Below are 21049 nucleotides of genomic sequence, written 5' to 3'. Positions count from 1 at the left end.
CTTATTTATATTATTTGTTTTAACAAAAACACCTATTTAGTCAAATTTAAAAAAGTTGCTGAATTAATAATTGTCTTGCGTATAACATACCAGTAGTATACTAGTTATTTTTAAAGCTGTAACTTCAATAGATGGGACTACGGAAGGTAGTTGGTCAATCGTGAGCAGAAAATCCTTTTAGATATTCCCTTACACTCCTTATACAGGGTCATATAGGGACTGTTACTTTATTGTACATAAGTACTCCGGTCTAAAGTTGATTTTTGCAGTTTGAAACGGTAACAGAGACACACAGTATTCACAACCGCTTATCCTCCAAAACAATGATCAAAAGTATAATAATATAATGTTTGTACTAGCCATTAGGTCGTACGTGTCGATATTGTGTGCAATTGTCGTCGGTGACGGCACAATAAAATTTGTGCCTATATAATGTTTTTTTTAATTCGTTGTTAATGTACATGGCACACACGCCGTCTACCTATAAATTGTCCGTGTCATAATATATAATGTTGTCTTTATTATTGTTCTTGTGGTTGTACTAGTAATCGTTTAGCATCATACTTATAATTATAATACTAAATTTTGCGTTTTGCGTTTTAATATAATTTGCAACTGACAATTGTTTAACGAAAAAAACATTCAACTATTAATTTTTTTTTTAAACGGTATGTTTAAAAAACAAAGTAATTTTCTTATGTCCATTAAACATTTTTCACCCAATAGTATAGGTATTATTAATTGTATTGTATTTTAGAAAGGACTTTAATAATAATAATATTATTGGGTATTGCTATTGCATTATATTCCGATTCGATTCTAGAAGCTTGGCAATAACAATATAATATCTGGTATTTTGGTCTAAGCGATACCTCGGACATTACAAACTTATTTACCAAAAGCTGTTTGATTTAAATTTTAGTATTAATTTATTACATGTTCTTATTTACTGTTGATGGATGTGTATTTCTGGAATGAAAGGTTTGAAGATTAAGTTTTACCTATAACCTATATATTATGTAGATTATGTATAGTAAAATATAATAATATAATATAGTATACATAATTAATGGTAGTATCAAATAAGTATTTATTATTATCCGTGTATTATAATATGACGTGTATTTTGTACTTTTATACCTATATATTACCTATAAGTCCGTCCTATACACTTTCAATATTATTCAAATTAGTGTATCTTCGTAGGCTATATAGTATATAGCCTATAGCTGTGTAATGTGTATATTATGAAAATTTCAAAACACTATTTAAACTAGACAAACTTGAAAATATGTTTGTTGAATGTCAATTATTATATGATAGCTTTAATGAGTAGTGTGTTATGATAAACTGTTATTGACATATTAATATATTATTGAATAAAAGTAAAAGCTTTAATTATAAATATTAAAAGCTAAACTATCTATGTATAATATAAAATATATCATATATATACGACATTACACACACACACACACACACACACACACACACACACTCACTAACTCTTACTTATACGGGCTATACGTTTTATTATGTGAATAACACTAAACAACTTATAGAGATCACGGGTCAGCTGTGGCACGTACCAACGTAGTGTGTATGGCTTAATTTTGTCTACTCAATTTTAACCTTTTTTTTTGCCTCTCCATGACCTAGAATCGAGAAAATTGTTTCGAAATCGTTTAAATGGCTATAATTTCATTTCATTTCATTTTTTCTTTATTTATTATTGTTATTACTTTATAATTTTTGGTAGTGTATATTAAATACAACCCTATCCACTATAACCGTATTTTGTCGCGGTCGTGCAAGCCGGGGTCGTGACAGTGAAAGTGTCTGTGGCACACAATCGTTTGTTATTATTGTATGGACGTGAATCTTCTACCCGCCAAATTAAATTTGCAGATTTACCTATGTTCAATTGTAGGCCACGATGTCATGCGCCTAATCTGTTAACATATTTTTAACACTGTTACCATCTCAGCTGAATTTTGATGTGAAAATTCCTATAAATCCTATATAATTTTGAAAAATTGATGTTACTAGTAAATTCAAGTTTAAAAATATTACGAAAAAATATCTTATTTTATAAAAAATGTAGTAGTTTGAGTCATGAGCGTGGCATTAATTTAAGACATGTTTTCATTTGTCTTATGATCTTGTTATTTGTCTGGTTTTCGTAAGTTTTTGCAACTTTTTTTTTTTTTTATTAATTTGTTTCTATTTTTTTGTTTTTTTTTAAACAGATAATAGCCTTTAATTTGCTTTAATCATTAGATACAATCTGTAGGTATATAAAAGTAAACAATGATTTAAGTGTAAAATTTCAAATAACATCATGATGAGTGGTATAAATGTATAATGCTACTTTTAGGATTTAAGAAACTGTATATTATATTATTACAATTACCTATTACTTATTCGATATTAATGTGGGGTTTTGAATGGTAAATAATAAATATCATTATAGTTCAACAAGCTTTCACTATATTATCTTGTGATGAGTCATTTATTTTGAATAATTGTTTTTAAAGTAGAGAACCCATTGTACGTTAAACTGATTTTTTTTAAGTCATAACTGTTTATGAAACTGAAGTGTGTTGAAATTGTGGTAATGAGTTTTTCTATTATCATAAAAAAAAATAAACAATTAATATTTTAAGTGCATTTGTAAGTAATAATTTTATAGTTAAATAATAATAATTTAAATTCATTTAAAATAAAATCTTATCATATCCTTTAATTACATATTTTATTGAAATATTAAAAATATAATATAAATTTAATTAATTTAAAAGAAATGAGGACATTACAACTAGAAGTATCAATGAACAGAGTATATAATTTTAAGTGTTCAGTAGAAAGATTATACTATTATAATGTATTTTTATTTTAATGACAGGAAATATAAGTCGTTATTGTCAAACAATAAAATAATACTATCTTATTTGTAATTAGTAATTATACTAATTAACGTCTTTGTGTATACTATACGAGATACTATATTATATTGTATTGTTCAAAATAAATAATAATTATCAACTATGATTTTTCTGATGAAATGAATCGCATTCTTGTGCTTAAGACATCATAATATTATGTTTAATTTTTTTGAATTATAGTTGTAATTAAAACTGTTTATTATGAACTTATATATATTTATTATAACGCGTACTGCGTACATATATAAAAGTGCATCATATCGGCGGAAAGTGATATTGTAACCACAAACTGTTTGTAGTTAATATCTCTTTTGTTCACTGATACAAATATATTTGCAGTATATAGTATTGTGGATTGCTCGAAAGCCTGACAGTAATACCAACAATGAAAATAAACTTCATAAAAAAATTATTTAGGCTTATGTATTGCGGTTAGTTGCTTAGATACGGTGCATTACAATTTCCAGCGCTCAGTAATGATAATTATTATATTGAACGACGGAGTCAGGCTGTGTACTGTTATATACAATTGTTTGCAGTACATTGAACTTGGCCCATACATCACACGAAGGAACTATAAAAATAAAATAAATCTGTTTTTTTCAACTCCCGTGTTAAATATAGCTGCTACTGTACTGTATAGTTAATCATTTTTCGTTAAAAAAAAAATTCGATTCAATAAAATTGTTCTAGTTAATTATACACTACAATTTTGTACAACTTTATCGTATTAAATCTGACCTTGAAATAAAGTCGAATGTAATGCACAATAACGAAAACAACAGTTTCAAATAACGGGCAAACATTTAAAACTGCATTAATTATTACTTCTTCACGTTTTCTTTTAAAACTTGTTTTAAAAGTATAGGTCAACTGTTATAATTAATATGTTTTAGTATTTGCTATTCATTACTATTAATATTAATATATTATAATATAATATAAATGATTAACATAATATCGTATATATAAATCTGTATAATTTAATTCATTCACGAGATTTAATTGTCTAATGAATTTTTATTTATTGATTGTTGTAGGATTCGGGAGCCGGCAGTTCGTTGGACGAAGATGAGCCGATTAAAACCAATCGCAGGTAAGAAAAAAATTATATAAGATGGATCTATAACACGTTGATAACTGCGTACAAAATACGTATCCTTATGCTTTTGCATAAAATAATATATGTGTCTGAGTGGAACTTTGCCAAAACGGTTAGCCGACAAATGTCCATAATGCGACCTACGGTTATAAAACCTCTATAGCGTGTGCGCGTGTGTGTGATAAGTATTTGCTACTGTTTCATCGATTTTCTAAACAACTCAAGGATACTGTAGCCTACGCCTGGCACCAAAAATAAATCTAAGACTTTCACCCAAAATTGTTGTTACCGCGTTGCCTTTATTGTAGCAAACAAATTTAGAACGGAACTAATTGCAACGGTTTTTTATTTTCCTGACAATAGTGCTCTTTACTTGAAAGACCTTGAGTGTGTTATTACTAAATATCTATGTACTATGTAACAGATTGTATTTGTCGGGACTTACATGATCTAGTCGTAATATTACTATAAGTACTTGTGGGTATATAAAAAACAGATCATTAATACGTATCTGTACATTTTTCTTCAGTTTCTTATTTTGTCATATTATAGTTGTAAAAGTAGTACTTACATTTTCATTGAATTTATCTAATCGTCTTATATAAAAATCTAAAATTTCTGTATATCTGGTACTATTTATAATTTATTTAGTTATATCAACACTATCACAAAAAATGCAATAATTCAAAGCAAGTTTTTACAATTATCCGCTTCAAATGTATAATTATTATGTCATTTGGTTGTTTTTGTTGATGTTATTATGACAGTTATATTGACAGTACCTGTTCTTTTGATGTATTTAGGAGTTGTATATAGTAATTGTTTTTTTTTGGATTGTGTCTGCGTTTGTCATGAACTTTTTTAAAACATACATTATAATACATATGATGTTTAAAGATACATACTATGTTGAAATGAATCTGCACGTGACTATATTAATACTAATAAATTGTTGACTATTATTGTTAAAAAAATGTATTGAATATTTCAAAAAAAATACACGAGCTTCATTAAAAAAAAAAAAAAAAAATGGGCATAGGTAACAAAAGTCAACTATTTTAACATTTTATAAAAATAGTATGTAACTACATAATATGGAATTTTTATACTTATATGAATTTTCGTTTTACATATTTATATATATTTATATTAGTAAGATTACTTTACTGCAATTGGCGATATACAGCTTTTAACCTTGATTTTTAAATCTATAAGGGTTAAGCTAGGTTAGGAGTATAATGGTTGTAATAATACCATATAGTTACATAACATAACAATATTATATTTTGTATTGATAATTAAATTATTTTGATTTGATCATATTCTCGGGATTAAAATAATTAATCTACTCGATATCGGCGGATATAATGCAAAAGAAAAAATATCTAAAAATCTGTATTACGAAACATCAAGTGATCGAGTTCAAAACGATAATATTTCTATTTTATCTATGTATTTTGTAACCATTTCTTTTTAGGTTCTGATTTAATTTTATACCGTTTTAATTTACATAATTCATCTTATATTCTTAATTATATTCGTAATATTCTAATTTTGACGGACACATATTTTATACTTATACGTATGTATAATATATTAATATAATTTAAAGCTAAATAATTTTTAAAATATCATATTATATCGTAAAGTATATACTATTTTGTTAGTCATATTTTGAATAAAAAATAATGAAAAACACTTTAATATGTTGATTTTGATGAACGAACTCATTAGTTATTTATTTCACAATTCGTTGCCGCAAAATCATAATGATTTTCCATTCAATAATAATTTATTTTGACATAACATATCAGCTAATAATGACCTTGTGGCTTATGCACATTAAAACAGGTATCGACCTATAATAATGTTAATAAAAGTGTTATACCTAGTCGTTATTATTCTGTATTTCATTAACATATTTTTCTTTTAAATCGTTAGGTATTATCTGTAGTACGATACTCCGAGATGACGCTAACTCGTAAACGGTTCGTTTGAAGCGACGTCCTTGGTCGTTCCAAGGTCTAATATCGTTTAGGTCTAAAGAGCAATAACGAAGGCGATAGAACAGTGGGTACTTGATCAGGACCACCGAATTCAATAAATTTTAATTTATTGTAAAACCGTATCGGTCACTGTGTTTCTATGCAAAAAACATTATTATACATAAATAAATATATTAGCTTATACCTGTATATAAATATGTTCATGCATACGAAAATTTGCACTCAATACTATGTTATGCATATACTTACTATCTAGAAATGTTGGCTTAAGTTTAATCGTTATGTAATATTTTTACATTGGTTTTTGTTATTATTATTATTAGTGTTTTCTTACCGGGAATAAAGATACTCGAGAGCATCCGGAGAAATCTGCATGTCTTAGTCTTAATAATACTCATTTACACTAATGTAATAATGTATATCGTGACAACGATTTATTAAGTATACTTATAAGTTATAAGTTATAGAAATATTACGTCATTTTTAATCGATTGTTCATCATCATGTTATAATATATTAAGCAGCAGCACTTAGAAGATGGCCGAAATTAAAAAATACCTAATACTTATATTTTCAACACTTAAATATTTAATATTTTATTATAGTGTAGTATTATTTAAGTTATACCAATTACATTTCGAAAAGATTATACAAATTATTGACTCTTATATTATAAGAAAAACCAATTGATGTATTAACTTTACTACGTGCTTTATTTAAAAAACTTTACACACGATCACGAATATAATATAAATTAAAATTAATATATATATATAATTTATACATAATTTTCAATAAGATATAATTTTAATGAATATTTTATAATACTATTTATTATTTCCTAACTCAATTTGTACATCTATTAAATAACATAATTTAAACCGTATAAATTTTCTTGATATAATAATATTTGTTGTGTAGGTTTTTGCCTTGAAACTATACAAATTCTCCAATAAAAGGTTGTCACCGTCATTCTTATTATAGTATCGTTAAATTTATAAATTGCAGTCAAATTTTTTTTATATATAATTGATCATAAATGATAATGTATCTATGTCAGATAGATAATTGATGAGTTTAGGTTAAAAGAGAAGTTATACATAAACAGTAGAAAATAACCAGTTGTGTAAATACGGATTGTAACAGTATTCTGATATACATTATATGGCTAAAGACTTTTTTTTAGATTTATTGTTTTAAAGGAGAGAAAATAGAGATTTAATACTACTGCAGCTAAAAAAACCTTCTTTAGTTTAAAAGAAAATTTTTCTAATTTAATTCACTCTGTCGAATGATTATAATATAAAAATCGATCTTTTCCAATAATCCTTATATTTTATATGTAATATAATATGAGTATTTTTAGTACCTTGTTATTTATCAGTACTAACAGGTTATAATTATGTTTTACTTCCACAAATTATGATGTTATATTGATTTTTAATTAATAAATTTCAATATTTTCAAATTTAAAGGTTTATAATTATAAGAGGACGTTTTACCTGCATGTTTTGTCTCCGTCTTACAAACGTACAATATGCGTAATAAAAACAGTTTCACACTGGTAAGGACCACTCAGGCTATATAGCCCAAGCTAAACAACCACATTTTTACACTAAAATGTGATTTTTGACTATGTAACATAATCGTTTTTATTTTTTCGATATCAGAACTATACAAATAGTATTCAAGTTTAAAAAAGACAAAAATAATAGATTTTGAAACGATAAGAATTTTTCGTATTAGTGATATCAAAAAATTAAAAACTATGTTGTACAGCCAATGTTTTCTTTTTTATAGTGTGAAAATTGGATTGTTTAACTTGGACTACAGCCCTAATGGTTCTTGCTTGTGTAAAACGGTTTTCACTATGTTGTACGTCTGTAAGACGAGATAATACAGCGAGTAATGTATCATCTTAATGACTATTGTTAAAAGATATTTATACACGAATACACTTGTGATTTATTAAGTTTGATTTCATATCTCAATACTTGTAACAAATTTGTTTTTTATTTAAAAAAATTAAAGATTTATCTACTTATATATTCTTGAATCGCTTACTTTTGCAATTAAAGAGTTTAAATTTAAACAATACCACTTGCGCGTATTAAGTCATGTGACCTCTTGAATAAACAGTTTAAATTACTGCACCTACAGGTTCTTTTAATTTATTATCGCAGACAAGAAACGTTATCTTAGATTGTATAACCGACAATAATAATTGCTATATAAAAACAGTAGTTGACCCATTCGCCATTTTAAGTTAATTAATTTTATGATCAATGCCTTTCTTAAATTTGTTAATACTACTGTATATAAAATCTACACATACTATTAACTTTTGTAATATTTTTAACTAAATAATACGAGTGTAAAAATGCGTTGTTTTTATTAAAGTTTATAAGATAAATATTAGATAAATACCTACAATTTAATCCGTATAAAACAAAATCAATGTCCTTGTTTTGGATTTCTAATTATTATTTTAACTTATAGATTACCGGTATTGATCAATTTTGTGGTTGTGCAGTCGTGGAGTAATGTTCTATTCGTTTGTTTATGTGACAAATGTTTTTTTTATTGCTCTCTCACTATTTTATAAAGCAGTAAACGCTTTAGGTAGAATGAAAAAATAAATGACAAGTCTGCCCTAGTTTTGATTTGGTTATATTTCCGTCGTTTAGCTACACGTCAATGAGCTTGATCAATCGGGTCAAACCTCTATCAATGATTTCTCAACACCACTACCTAATGTATAGTTCTATATAGCTATTTTAGATATAAGTAGAAAAGTATTTATTTTTACCATTTTTTGCCGTAATACTAAAAACATTCACGGTGTATTTCATTCATTTACACTTTGGTTGCGGTGAATCCGGTGGGTTATTTTTTGTGTTTGATCGTGCAATGATTACTTTCTATCGGAAAAATACATAGAATTTCATTTTCTGTGGCCTAAACCCCGTGGTAGCAATTGTTCAACGGAAAATCATTTCATATAGTTGTAGGCGTTCGTCGCCAATAAGACTTTCACGTTCCAGGGTTGATCAACAACAATAGCCGATGATAATTGGCGAATTTCACTGTATTTTTATTCCCATTCATACAACTGCATGGTTTCTATCAATAGATATTTTTCGTTTTGCATTTCTCTATCTGTCTTTGTTAAACGCTCGGGATAGCCGATGTCGATTTCCATGGTTGCGTAATTGACGAAGGCAAAATCATCATTCACCAATATAGTCTTTCCGTCCGCTATTTTATATATGTATATAATAGGGCTATATCTTATTTCACCAGTCACTTCATATATATCAAAGCGGAAAGTCGCATTCAATTTGCCTTTTAAAATAGTTGTGAACAAAAAAAAACGTTTTAATTATTGCATCTTTATCCATAAAAGCCAATTCGCCGATTAACAAAAAGTTTTGAAATTTTAAATAATATATTTAATATATACCTATCTGTCAACTATCAACTATTGTGATAATTTATCATTGACAAATAGCGATCCTTTATTTTTGAAAAAACTAAATATTCGTAAATAATAATCAAAACTACAAATAGTTTCTAATAATTATTTACAATTTCTGTCTTCATCAGTTGTTATTGAATAAATGTTTTAAAATTACATTATCATAAGTTTACAATAAATCACCAATGCTATATTAGTATATTTTGGTATTTGTTATAACTTGTATAATGTACGTGCTTCTTCTTCTTTCATAAAACACGAAATCTACTATTAATTGATATAACAATCACATTTAAGTTTAGGAAATATATACCGAACACTATAATGTATATTATTATGAGAACGCTAGTACGCTACACCTGCATGTATTGTCTCCGACTTATACATGTAAAATAGGTATATAGCAAAAACTGTTTTGCGTAGGATAGAACCACTCAGGCTGTACTGATAGTTAAGATTCCAAATTTATATACAATATAGTTGAGATTAATATCTGTGAAATATCGTTTTTATTTTTTAATATCACTTATACCAAAAAAAGTTCTTATTGTTTCAAAATCTATTATTTTTGAATTTGAATAACTTTTTTTATATTTCCGATATCCAAAAAATAATGATATTTTACAGCTAAAGTTCTTCTTTTTATGTGGTATTTCATTTTTTAATTATAACTGTAGCTTTTCCGGTTCTTTCCCGCGCAAAACAGTTTTTGCTTTATTCTATGAACTTTTAAATTTATAAGAAATAATTAATTCTATAAGATCATTTTTCTTTGATTTTAGTATTATATCTTATTCAATAAACATCATAACATTGTATAAATTGATTAAATTTATAAAACATATTTTTTTTTACCTACATTTATTCTGAGTTACAATAATAATCTTACATTCTTACGGATGGTATATCTTTTAAATTTACAAATTATATTTTGGTAATACCATAATAATATTTTTTAAACATGATTTCCTACTTTGATAAGACTGATAAGTAATAAACAAATAACCATAGATAATAAAGAATATTCTTTATTATCTATGCAAATAAAACATTTTGTTATTGATAAACGGTTTTTAAGATTATGCAACAAATTTACATTTATATAAATAATATAATATATTGTACACATAATTTATCATCATAATTTCTTTAGTTTTCCAAAAAAAAAATATAATTTTATTTGTATACCTACATGATTGTTATTATACTTAGGCTTAGTATTTTTATAATATGCTATAGATTACTTTTTCATTTATTTATTTTCATTGTATATCTTGAAACATGAAACTAATTTAATACTTAGTTATAATTCATAATTGTTATTCCATATGATCCAAATGGGTATGGTTTATGTAAGGCATTGCATTTACAAACATATAGATAAAACTATATATATAATATATATATATTTAATAATAATAAGTAATAGTTATTTAACTATAATAGTTAGAATTATTATGGATATACCTATTTATAATTGATTTAAAAAAAATACACAATAAACCATTTATTATTTAAAAAAATTAATTAAATATAGTTATAATCAAAAAATTAATCTAAAGAACTTGCTTTACCCAAAAATAATAAATATTTTACCGGCATGCATTATTAAATAAAAATATAATTATCGTTATTTTACTGGTTTTCGGTATTTAATCGAAATCTACTAAAATGTTCAAAAAATAATTTCTGCTATACTGCTGTATTGTCTGCATTCAATTTTAAATAATATCTCTAAAATATAAAACTCTGAAAACAATGAATTATATAATTTATGTCAATATAAAATCTGAGTATTCCTCAGTGTAATGCACTGAGTGCATGGGCAATTTCAAAAATATCGTTAATCGGGATCATGTTGTTATTGTATAATTATCTAAATTTTTTGCCCTTTTCTGCGATGGCGAGTTTAAAGTTTATACTACACTTGTATTATAGGTACGAATAGAGGTATATTGTTAATATTTACAAGAATAACTCAAGCGAGATGAATAAAGACGACGATGAGGTCATATTAAAATTTAAAGTATATCATTTCCTGCTGTTCACAATAACGACATTGCTATAACATAGTTATCGCCAGTCGGATGAAACTCATGTGTTGCGGCTACTATATGTTACTACCGAAATAAAGCGGTGACATAACATGCGCGTGCGCGCACATACACACACATATACATAATATTATATTTTTGTATACTACATACATAGAAGATTCGTCCGTAAATTCGATAATTAGGGAAAACTTCCAGTTGCGCAATATGACCTATTGTATATTCGTCCGGACACCATGCGGTTGACGCCTGCGACAAAAATTTCTCTTTTCTGCTGAAGAATAAATATTAATATATATATATATTATATATACTGTACTGATTGTACCTATTCCATTTTCTTCGCGAACATGCAGTATATTTCGGCCTTCATTATCATAATACTGCCAGAGTTGATGTTTTTCAAATTGTTATTATTCCTTTTTTTTAATATATATTATTTAATTTATGTTCTATTTAAGTTATTTTGTACTCGCTCGTGAAAAAAGATATATTTCACACACATGTAGCATGATAGAACATTATTTTTTTATTGTTATTTTCTACAAAATTCGTCGTGGTATAATAATAACAGTACATATAATGCATAATACTTTTTTTTCATTAATAATAAACTTAAACCCTTTTATCTTGTATACGCTATAAGTTCGCTAAGTTTTTCCCTTATTAGTCATTGTGTACATCACTACTATAAGTCTCCCATTCATCGAATCTAATGCTTTGAAGAATAACTTCAATTACCGTCAGTTACTCATAACAATGGCCTCTTACGTTAATTATTATTATGCTCATTGTTTTTATTTCAATCTAAGTCCATTGACCTACGTCCATAGAGTCCATAGTTTATATTATACTATACAGCGTGATTCACCAAGCAGCCTCATCCCCATTTTTTCTTTTAATAACAAATTTATACAAATTCTAATTTTTGTAATTTTTAATAATACTTAATTTTTGAGATTTTTTTGTACTACTAGAGTGTCATATAGTGAAACAAACTGTATCTGTTTAAAATGAGAACCCCTTTTTACACTGCAGTAAATTACTTACGGATAAATTTTTTAAAAGGTTTGATATATCTATCTAATTTAAAATTGAACCAGGCGTTTTTTAGGTGCTTATACTTATTAGGATAAAAATCCTTAAACATTATTTCACAAATATATCAAATAGATGTATTATAAAAACTAGTGCTTATTTTACTTGGACTATTTTTATAAATTATAAATGTCTATAGATTAATTTTGATAACTAAAATTTTTAAATCACCATAGTTCTCATATGTTCTTAACCCCCATTAAGCTGAATCCTTAGTACACAATATTAAATAATTCAAAAACCAATTGTTTGAGTTTTGATTTTGATACGTTAAAGTTATCCGTTAAATAATTAAGTGTATGTGAAATAAGGGGTTCTTATTCGAAAAACAAGACGTTCGTATTCTACACAACACTGAGTAGTATAAAAATTTTAATAATTTTAAAATATGATATATTTGTATTTTTAAAAATTCCTATTTTGAATAATTTGATTACATTTTTGAAGAAGAAAAGTGAACATGCATGCTTGGTTAATCACTGCAGTATATTATCCTACCTAACATTCTTTGCACATGAATGAGTATACAATATAATAATAATAATGGTATTATGACTTTTCGCAGTTCATTAGTTGTAAATATAAAAATAAAATACATTTAATACATTTATTAGTTTATTTTAATTTATTATTAATTTAAATAAAACACAATAAATAATTAGACTTTGTAACTATATTTATAAATATTAAGTTTTATGTTTGTCATTCTAAAAAAAAGTGAAGTCCTTTGTAGGATAAATTATTATTTATTGTCTCTTATTTTAAAATACAATTTGTTCTTTGGTTTAAACTTTGTTATACTTAAGAAAAAATACCTAATATTATATGCTTTTGTACTTATAATATTATTACCTATAATAGGTACTTATTATATAGGCTAAACAAATTTTAAAAATATATAATTATAAAAATAAGGGATCTACAATATAAATTATTCTTTATTGTTTTAATGCTAAATTGTTTTCTTATCGATTTTAATCATTGATAGTCCATTAATTGTATAAACACATTTATTGACCCATAAAAAATTGATGAATCGTTATAATTCATTGCAATACTTTAAATATTTTCATTGAATAATTTTGATTTTCAAGCAAATGTCTTTATAAACTAGTTTATTGTTGAATGTTACATGTTTCGAGTTTCATTTATATCCATAATATCAATTTATAGTTCAGACTTCAAAACTTGAGTTTTTTTAAAACTATTTATAAAAATTATAGTTATTATTTTACATCTGTTTAAATAATTTTAAAAAATACGTATAGACAGTAATTATCGGAAATGCTCAATAATATTGTAATTTTGTATAAACTATAGGAGTACAGTTGTGAATATTAATAAAAAATTAAATGCGTGCGTATAAATGACGTCAAGCTAACAAGTTTTTAATTAATACCCTATTCAAAGCACATTATAACGTCAATTTCTTTTGATATCGTCTGATTAGACTATAAGAAAACTACACGCGAGAAAGCTGAATACCCCCAGGGTTGAATAAACAAAGTATATTGTAAAGTAGTAATGGTAGTATTTGACATCTTAAAACCTTCCGATTGCAATCTTAAGTATATGTCCGTACTTGTATCTGAAACGTGTTTAGATGTTATCCTATATCTATATGTACAATATCGTAGTTCTAAAAATATATGAGAAAATATTAAAAGTAAAATATGTATTATTATTATTATTATTATATGTTCATTAAAGAACATCGTCATCATCCTGAAAATTGCCAACTGCGTTATTACACTGTTTTCGTACAAATCTAGTTTTATACTTATTGTGTAAACTTAATATTCTTGAAGGACAATCGTAGTTGTTCAGTACGTGAATTTCTATCTCAAAAAGAAATCGCGAAATTAGAATAATGAAACTAAATAATATATGTATTATAATTGTTTTTTTACACCTTATTTTTGGCATTACTAATTCTTCGTGTATTGGAAATCATTGTTAACCGCTTGAGTAAACTAGGGAAATTTATTAAATATAACACTGCGCTGGAATAAGTACTTTTCTTTTTACCAAAAACAATGTCATAGTTCTATGAGTGCCAACAAAAAAAATAAAATTTTTGCAATCGATACATAAGATAAAATTACTCAAATCATAACTGTTAATATTGTCACTTGTTGCCATGAGACAGTAAAACATATCTATTTTAATTAATACATTCAACATTTTTTGTTTAATAAATTAATCACTATTATATTTACAAGAAACTAGATATAAGTTTTATTTTGTAATATTAAAAGTGCGGTAAAGTCAATAATATTTATAAGCAAATTATTAATTTCGTCAGGTGGATCGTATTTGGCGATTCATAGATTTTAAAAATAGCAATAATAATAAATTAATAATATATTATGTAACCGTTTCAATTTTCCTATAAATAAAATATATATTCATTATACAATTATTGTGTGTAAACATATTCTTTAGAAACGGTTTCTTACAGCAGCTGTTTAAAACTAGTTTTAACACTACAAAATCATCACTGCGTGTTGGTTTTTGATTCTTATTGAATTAATAATGCTGGTTGATAATATATATTTATGTAGATGAAAGTAAGACTGATGGTTTTTATCTCTAATAAATATAAATCTGACAAATGTTAAATAATATTTATTTCATTAAATGCCCTAATGTTATATAAGATTAAAGTTTCTATGATTTTATACCTATCACGCTTTTGTTGGTAATTTTTTATATTCCATATTTCCATCCGTTGTATATTTTAAAACGAATCGATTTTTTATCGGTTATTATTTTATGTATTTATATTAGAATAAATAATACATTTGTATAATTTTTACTATTAGTGTTATATAATATGCAATTCTATCTGAATATTTTATTTGCATTGATGTGAGACTAGGTATATATTTTATGGTTCTAAGAACTGTTCTTTCTAAAATTTAAATCAATATAGTTATATGTATAATGTATTAGATAGGTAGGTTTAAATATATTATCAGTAATATACAACATTTATATTTAACTTGTGTAACTTAAATTATACTTATTATTATTAAATTTAATTTGATGATCAAATTTAAAGACCTTGGCCATGATCCAGACGTTCTTACTGAAGACTATTAATTTCAATATATCTTGTTTTTCTTACAACAAAATCTAATTTATGATGAATTTTTATAAATCTAAAAAAAACCTACATTAATGCGTCAAATGTATATAATAAATGTTTCTACTTTTCGGTTCATATTTTTGGTTCTTTCTCACTAAAATATTATCGAAGTATTTGTTCTACTAATTGTGTGGTTTTGTCAATACTAATATAATAATATAATTATTATTAACTTATAAGATTTGAATTAAATAATAGATATTACAATTGTTTATATATTGTACTGTATTATTAAAAGGCTTTTGAGTTCGTTTGAGCTAATACCATAGTATTTTATTGTATTTTTTTTATGAAGATTGCGTTGTTGAAATTGTTTTATGGTTTTGTCATTCAACATTTTGCAAATTAACGGCGCTCAATAAAAATGTGTTCAAACAGATGTTTTGAATTTTTCAAATAATTCACTTGAGTCAAACTTATTTAAACAAGTGTAAACGATTGTCTGTTAGTACCCCTTTAAATATAAGTTATAAATTGTTATATGTATTCGATTTTTCCTGTTTAATTTTTAACAATTAATATTATTTAAATTAATTTTTCTTTCTAGTTTTTATTTTATGTAGTTAGTACCGGTATATTTACAATTCTTACTCTATTTTATCATATATTCATGTTCAACCGAGCTCTCCAACCTTAACCTATAAAGTAATAATGCCAACACCTTGGTTCGTCAATTAATAAAATTGACATTTTACTATCTTATAAGTCATAGACGTCTTTTCCATATTTATATCCACCTAGATATATTATGTATATAATTGGGCAATTTCCAGAAAATAAAAGTAAAATTGGCATCATTCAAAAGCGTTTATCCCTCGTAAACTTAATCGTAATTGAACCGTTTTTTAGTCCAGAAATATTAAGAGGACGTTATATCCACAAATGTTGTCTCTGTCTTACTATTATGAAGATCTTTAATTAGAGCTTTAATATTAGAGTAAATTTACCTCATCAAATTTAAAGTGAGTTATGAATATTTGAAAGTTGTAATATTTTACATAGATATAACTCGCACTTTAAAATCATAATAATACCAATAAAAGCATATGATATTTCCTAGATAATATTCTTACCTTTAAATTTGATAATAGATAAAATTACTCTAATATTAAAGCTTACATCACTAAATGTGTTCTGCTGATCGCAAATTTGCTATTATCTACGCATTAGTAAGACAGAGACAACACATGCGGGTATAACGTCCTCTTAATAACGCTTATTCTTATTGGCTGTGTCAAATACTTTGCTTAGGGACGATAAAGAATACATATAAATATATTAAACGTATGACAACAAAAATATGTATGGTATTTTGAAATAAAATATTGTATGCTCATCTACTGCAGCTTCTTTTGTGGTTCAACTATTCTTGTTTTTATTACATAACTAATCTTAAATATAATATATAACATTAGTTTTCGTTATTTGTGCGCATAACTTATGAATTGTGATTATATTGATATAGTTTATGAATACTAGCTATAACGAAACGCGTACAATAATATAATAATATTGCATTAGTACATTTATCGAAATTAGCATTTGATCCGCTTCAGCAATGTTTCCATTCACTTAGAAACTGACGCTAATCGCATTTTTCGATTCGGCTGTTTCTGGTATTTATGTAATTTGTATTGTTTTGATTCGCGCGGGCTTAACGCGGAAAAAAGTGTGTAATAGTAATACTATATTATATGGCCGTTGCAATCGTATATAATATGTAGCATTGTAGCATATATACTTAAGCTGTATAGTAGCAGGAAAATATTATTGGACAAAGTCATTGGATTATACAGAGTGATTCTTTTATCATAAAACATTCATTATATCAAAAAGTATTCATTTTTTTTACATAATTTCAAATTATTGAGAGAAAAACGTTTTTATTAAAAAATTATATTTTTAAATATTTTTTCAAGTTTTTACTTTTTTGAATGACAATATAAAGTTTTAATTTCATATTCCAAAGCAGAATAATTTTGATTGTTTTGATACATAAAAATCGAATTTAGGGCGAGTAGTTTATGAGTTCTACGTATTTAAAGTTTAGACAAGCGGAGTGGAGTGGTACGGGGTTACACCGCAAAATGTTTGTCCACTACTCCGTTTGTCTAAACTTTAAATACGTATGACTCATAAACTACTCGCCCTAAATTCGATTTTTATGTATCAAAATAATCAAAATTATTCTGATTTGGAATATGAAATTAAAACTTTATGTTGTCATTCAAAAAAGTAAAAACTTAAAAAAATATAAGGATAAAAAATATTTAAAAATATAATTTTTTAATAAAAACGTAGTCTTTTTAACAACTTGAAACTATGTAAAATATGTTTTCAAAAACATGAATACTTTTTAAAATAATGAGTGTTTTATGATAAAAGAATCACTCTGTATATTGAGTGTGCGAGTGTGTGTGTATGTGTTGTTTATTCTGTTTATAGAGTCCTTCGGTTTTCGATCATGCTTTTTTTCCACCATTACCCCGCAGCCGGGCATCGGTGTTGGTGTATTATAATAATATAGGTATACTTTTATATATAAAATACATTAATACGCATATAACAGCTCGCATCCGTCGAATTTGCTGTCGTATATTTACACACACACACACACACATATATATATATATATAACCGGTTTACCTACCAATCGGGTGGAAACGAGTTGTGCTGCCGGGTTAAGGCCTTGCTGTAGCAGCCGATATTTTCTTGCAAATATGCGCCGTGGCAATAATAATAATAATAATAATAACATTACCAATATACGAGTATGTGTTCGGAATTGGTTCGCTTTTCAGACCGTTCCCCGTTATGTTGTTTACTGCAATTTATATTATACATTTATGTTCGAACGTAGGTGTATTGTAGTTTAGGTCCTACGCCGAGTATACTAAAAATACGAATACAAGAAAAATCGGACATCGTGCCAGCCGATAATATAACACGTCCCCTGTTGCGGTGATCGTTTGCTAGTCCATTTTTTTTAACTGGGTAACTTTTTAACTCCAAACGCCCATTTTTTTAGGTATCGGTAGTTTATATTTTTTTTTAAATTGTTAACAAAAAAAAGTTGAAGTAGGAGACGGTTGAACCAATTGCTTATGTGTTTTGAAGACAATTTAAATTCGAATCTGCATTTAAGCTATTCGGCTAGACGGACTACAGGAAAAATACAATTTATGTAAAAATTTGAACCCTTATGTTGGTGTTGAGATAGCAACAACCATAAGCGGAAATTTGGTGAAATTACTGTGAGGGCTGAGCAATATATGCTCATTACACCTATATAAAATGCTAAGACCTGTACTTTAAACATTTGGGGGGCTTAGTTCCCTCAAGCCACCCCAACCGATTTTCGCCTATAGCGACAACCCATTTAAAAGTTACTATTGTAATATATAGTTAATATTTTACAGTTTCTAGTTCTCTTAACCATTTACTCGTATGTTAAACGGCCAACATAAGTTAAGTAGATAGTTGTTAAAAATAAACTAATTTGTTACTGTTATTATTGATATTAGTATGTAGTACTCTATATTCTATATAGAATAGTTGGAATTCCTAGTTATTTATAATAAAAATTATATCATAAATATTTCAAAAATACATATACAAATATGTATTATTCATTTATTAACTTCACACGCTCGTATATTATGTGTACTTTCCTATATCTGTTCAATTTACTATATTTATTCATAATTCATAGACATTTTCAGTTTTCAGATACTACATTATGATATTGAAAATATGGGTTATCGAAAAAATGTGTTGAACAAAAAAGTTATATTGTAGTGCAGTACGTCGCACCATAATAATGGATAGACTTGTGTAACTTATGAGTGCCACCTGCTGTGTCTATGATGTGTGTATAAAATATTCAATATATCAAGCACAACAGGAAATGCTTGAATGCACTATGCACAACGGGCATTCGTGAAAAATATATATTACATATATAAAAGGGGGTTGATGTATACAAGAAATTTCCTGGGAGTCGGACAATAGGTATACCTAGTTATTTATTTTACGAACTAACCCGTTTAATTTTTTTTTTAATAACTGCATATAATGACGAGCCTAGTTTTTATTTTGGACGAGATGGCTTAAGATCATTTTTATTTTCCGTTTCTTTTTCTCTATCACTCTCTCTCTCCCCTCTTTTTCCTTTATTTTTTATTAAAGTTAATGATTTTATGAAAAAAATTTGTTTTTTTAACTCAAAATAGTCAAAATGTTAGAATATATATATTATGAAAAATTCTAAATATTTTTATTTACGTATACATTCATAATAATCATAAACTGCTTAAAAGGTAGAAAGCTTATTGAATTATTATACTATTGCTATTGGCATGTCTATAACTTTATTTTTTCATTATTTAAAATAATTCAGCGTCTATATTTCATTATTTTACATTTGTTTTTTTCCTTATTTTTATTACGTGGTAGTAATATAATAAAAATATTGTATTTTTTTTTATCTGTAATTAATTCTTTAGCGTGAATAATTTAAAATTGAATAAAAATATAATAATAATAAAAAGAAAACTCGACTACTGTATTTCTCAATTTAATTATATTTAATAGTTATGTCAATTTTCGGTATATAAACTTTAAAAAAATTAGGATAAATATTATATGATCATAAATAATTAGTTGCAGCGTTGTATGCGTAATTTATTATTTATAACATTTTAATGTTTTAAAATAGTAAAAGTCAGGAACGAAAATGATATAATTATAATTTGTTTAATAGTCTATCAATTTGTACCATAACGGTTGTGCAAAAAAAAAAAGATAATAGTTCTATTATAATTTATTTCTGTATGTCGAAATCACCCGCGCCATAAATATAATATTATAATATAGTTTTCGTATAATTATGACAATCATCGTAATATATAAAGAAAATGTAATAATGTATAGTGTATGTATTCGCTCTACACGTGATGCGTAACACGCGCCTGCCACGTGGAATAATAACTATATCTATTAGGTACTTGTCAGGATAATATCCTATATTATTTTTCTCTGTTACGTAGAAAATTACCAAGATTACGTCGCATTTATATTTTTTGACTGTGTAATATTTACCAATATAGCTACCGTTCTCCCGCTTTCTTCACGTTGCGTGAGTGTCATTCACCAATAATCGTCCTGCAACTGTATATTATGTTTTATAAAATAAATCGTATGTGATAATGTATTA

At 26.0% G+C, this 21049-nt stretch overlaps 1 protein-coding gene across 2 annotated transcripts in view; it reads left to right on the top strand.

Annotated features, from left to right (window-relative positions):
- Positions 1 to 21049, top strand: part of LOC132919369 (protein phosphatase Slingshot) — a 66147-nt gene that overhangs the window by 17211 nt on the left and 27887 nt on the right. For both annotated transcript variants that reach the window (XM_060980936.1, XM_060980935.1), the window contains exon 2: positions 3986 to 4041. In XM_060980936.1, coding sequence (XP_060836919.1) covers positions 3986 to 4041 — 56 coding nt within the window. The remainder of the gene's footprint in view (positions 1 to 3985; positions 4042 to 21049) is intronic.

Source organism: Rhopalosiphum padi, chromosome 2 (genome assembly GCF_020882245.1).
Source record: "Rhopalosiphum padi isolate XX-2018 chromosome 2, ASM2088224v1, whole genome shotgun sequence".
NCBI classification, from domain to species: Eukaryota; Metazoa; Arthropoda; class Insecta; order Hemiptera; family Aphididae; genus Rhopalosiphum; species Rhopalosiphum padi.
Note: the sequence above shows the minus strand (reverse complement) of the source record. Positions and strands in the feature narration are given on the sequence as shown.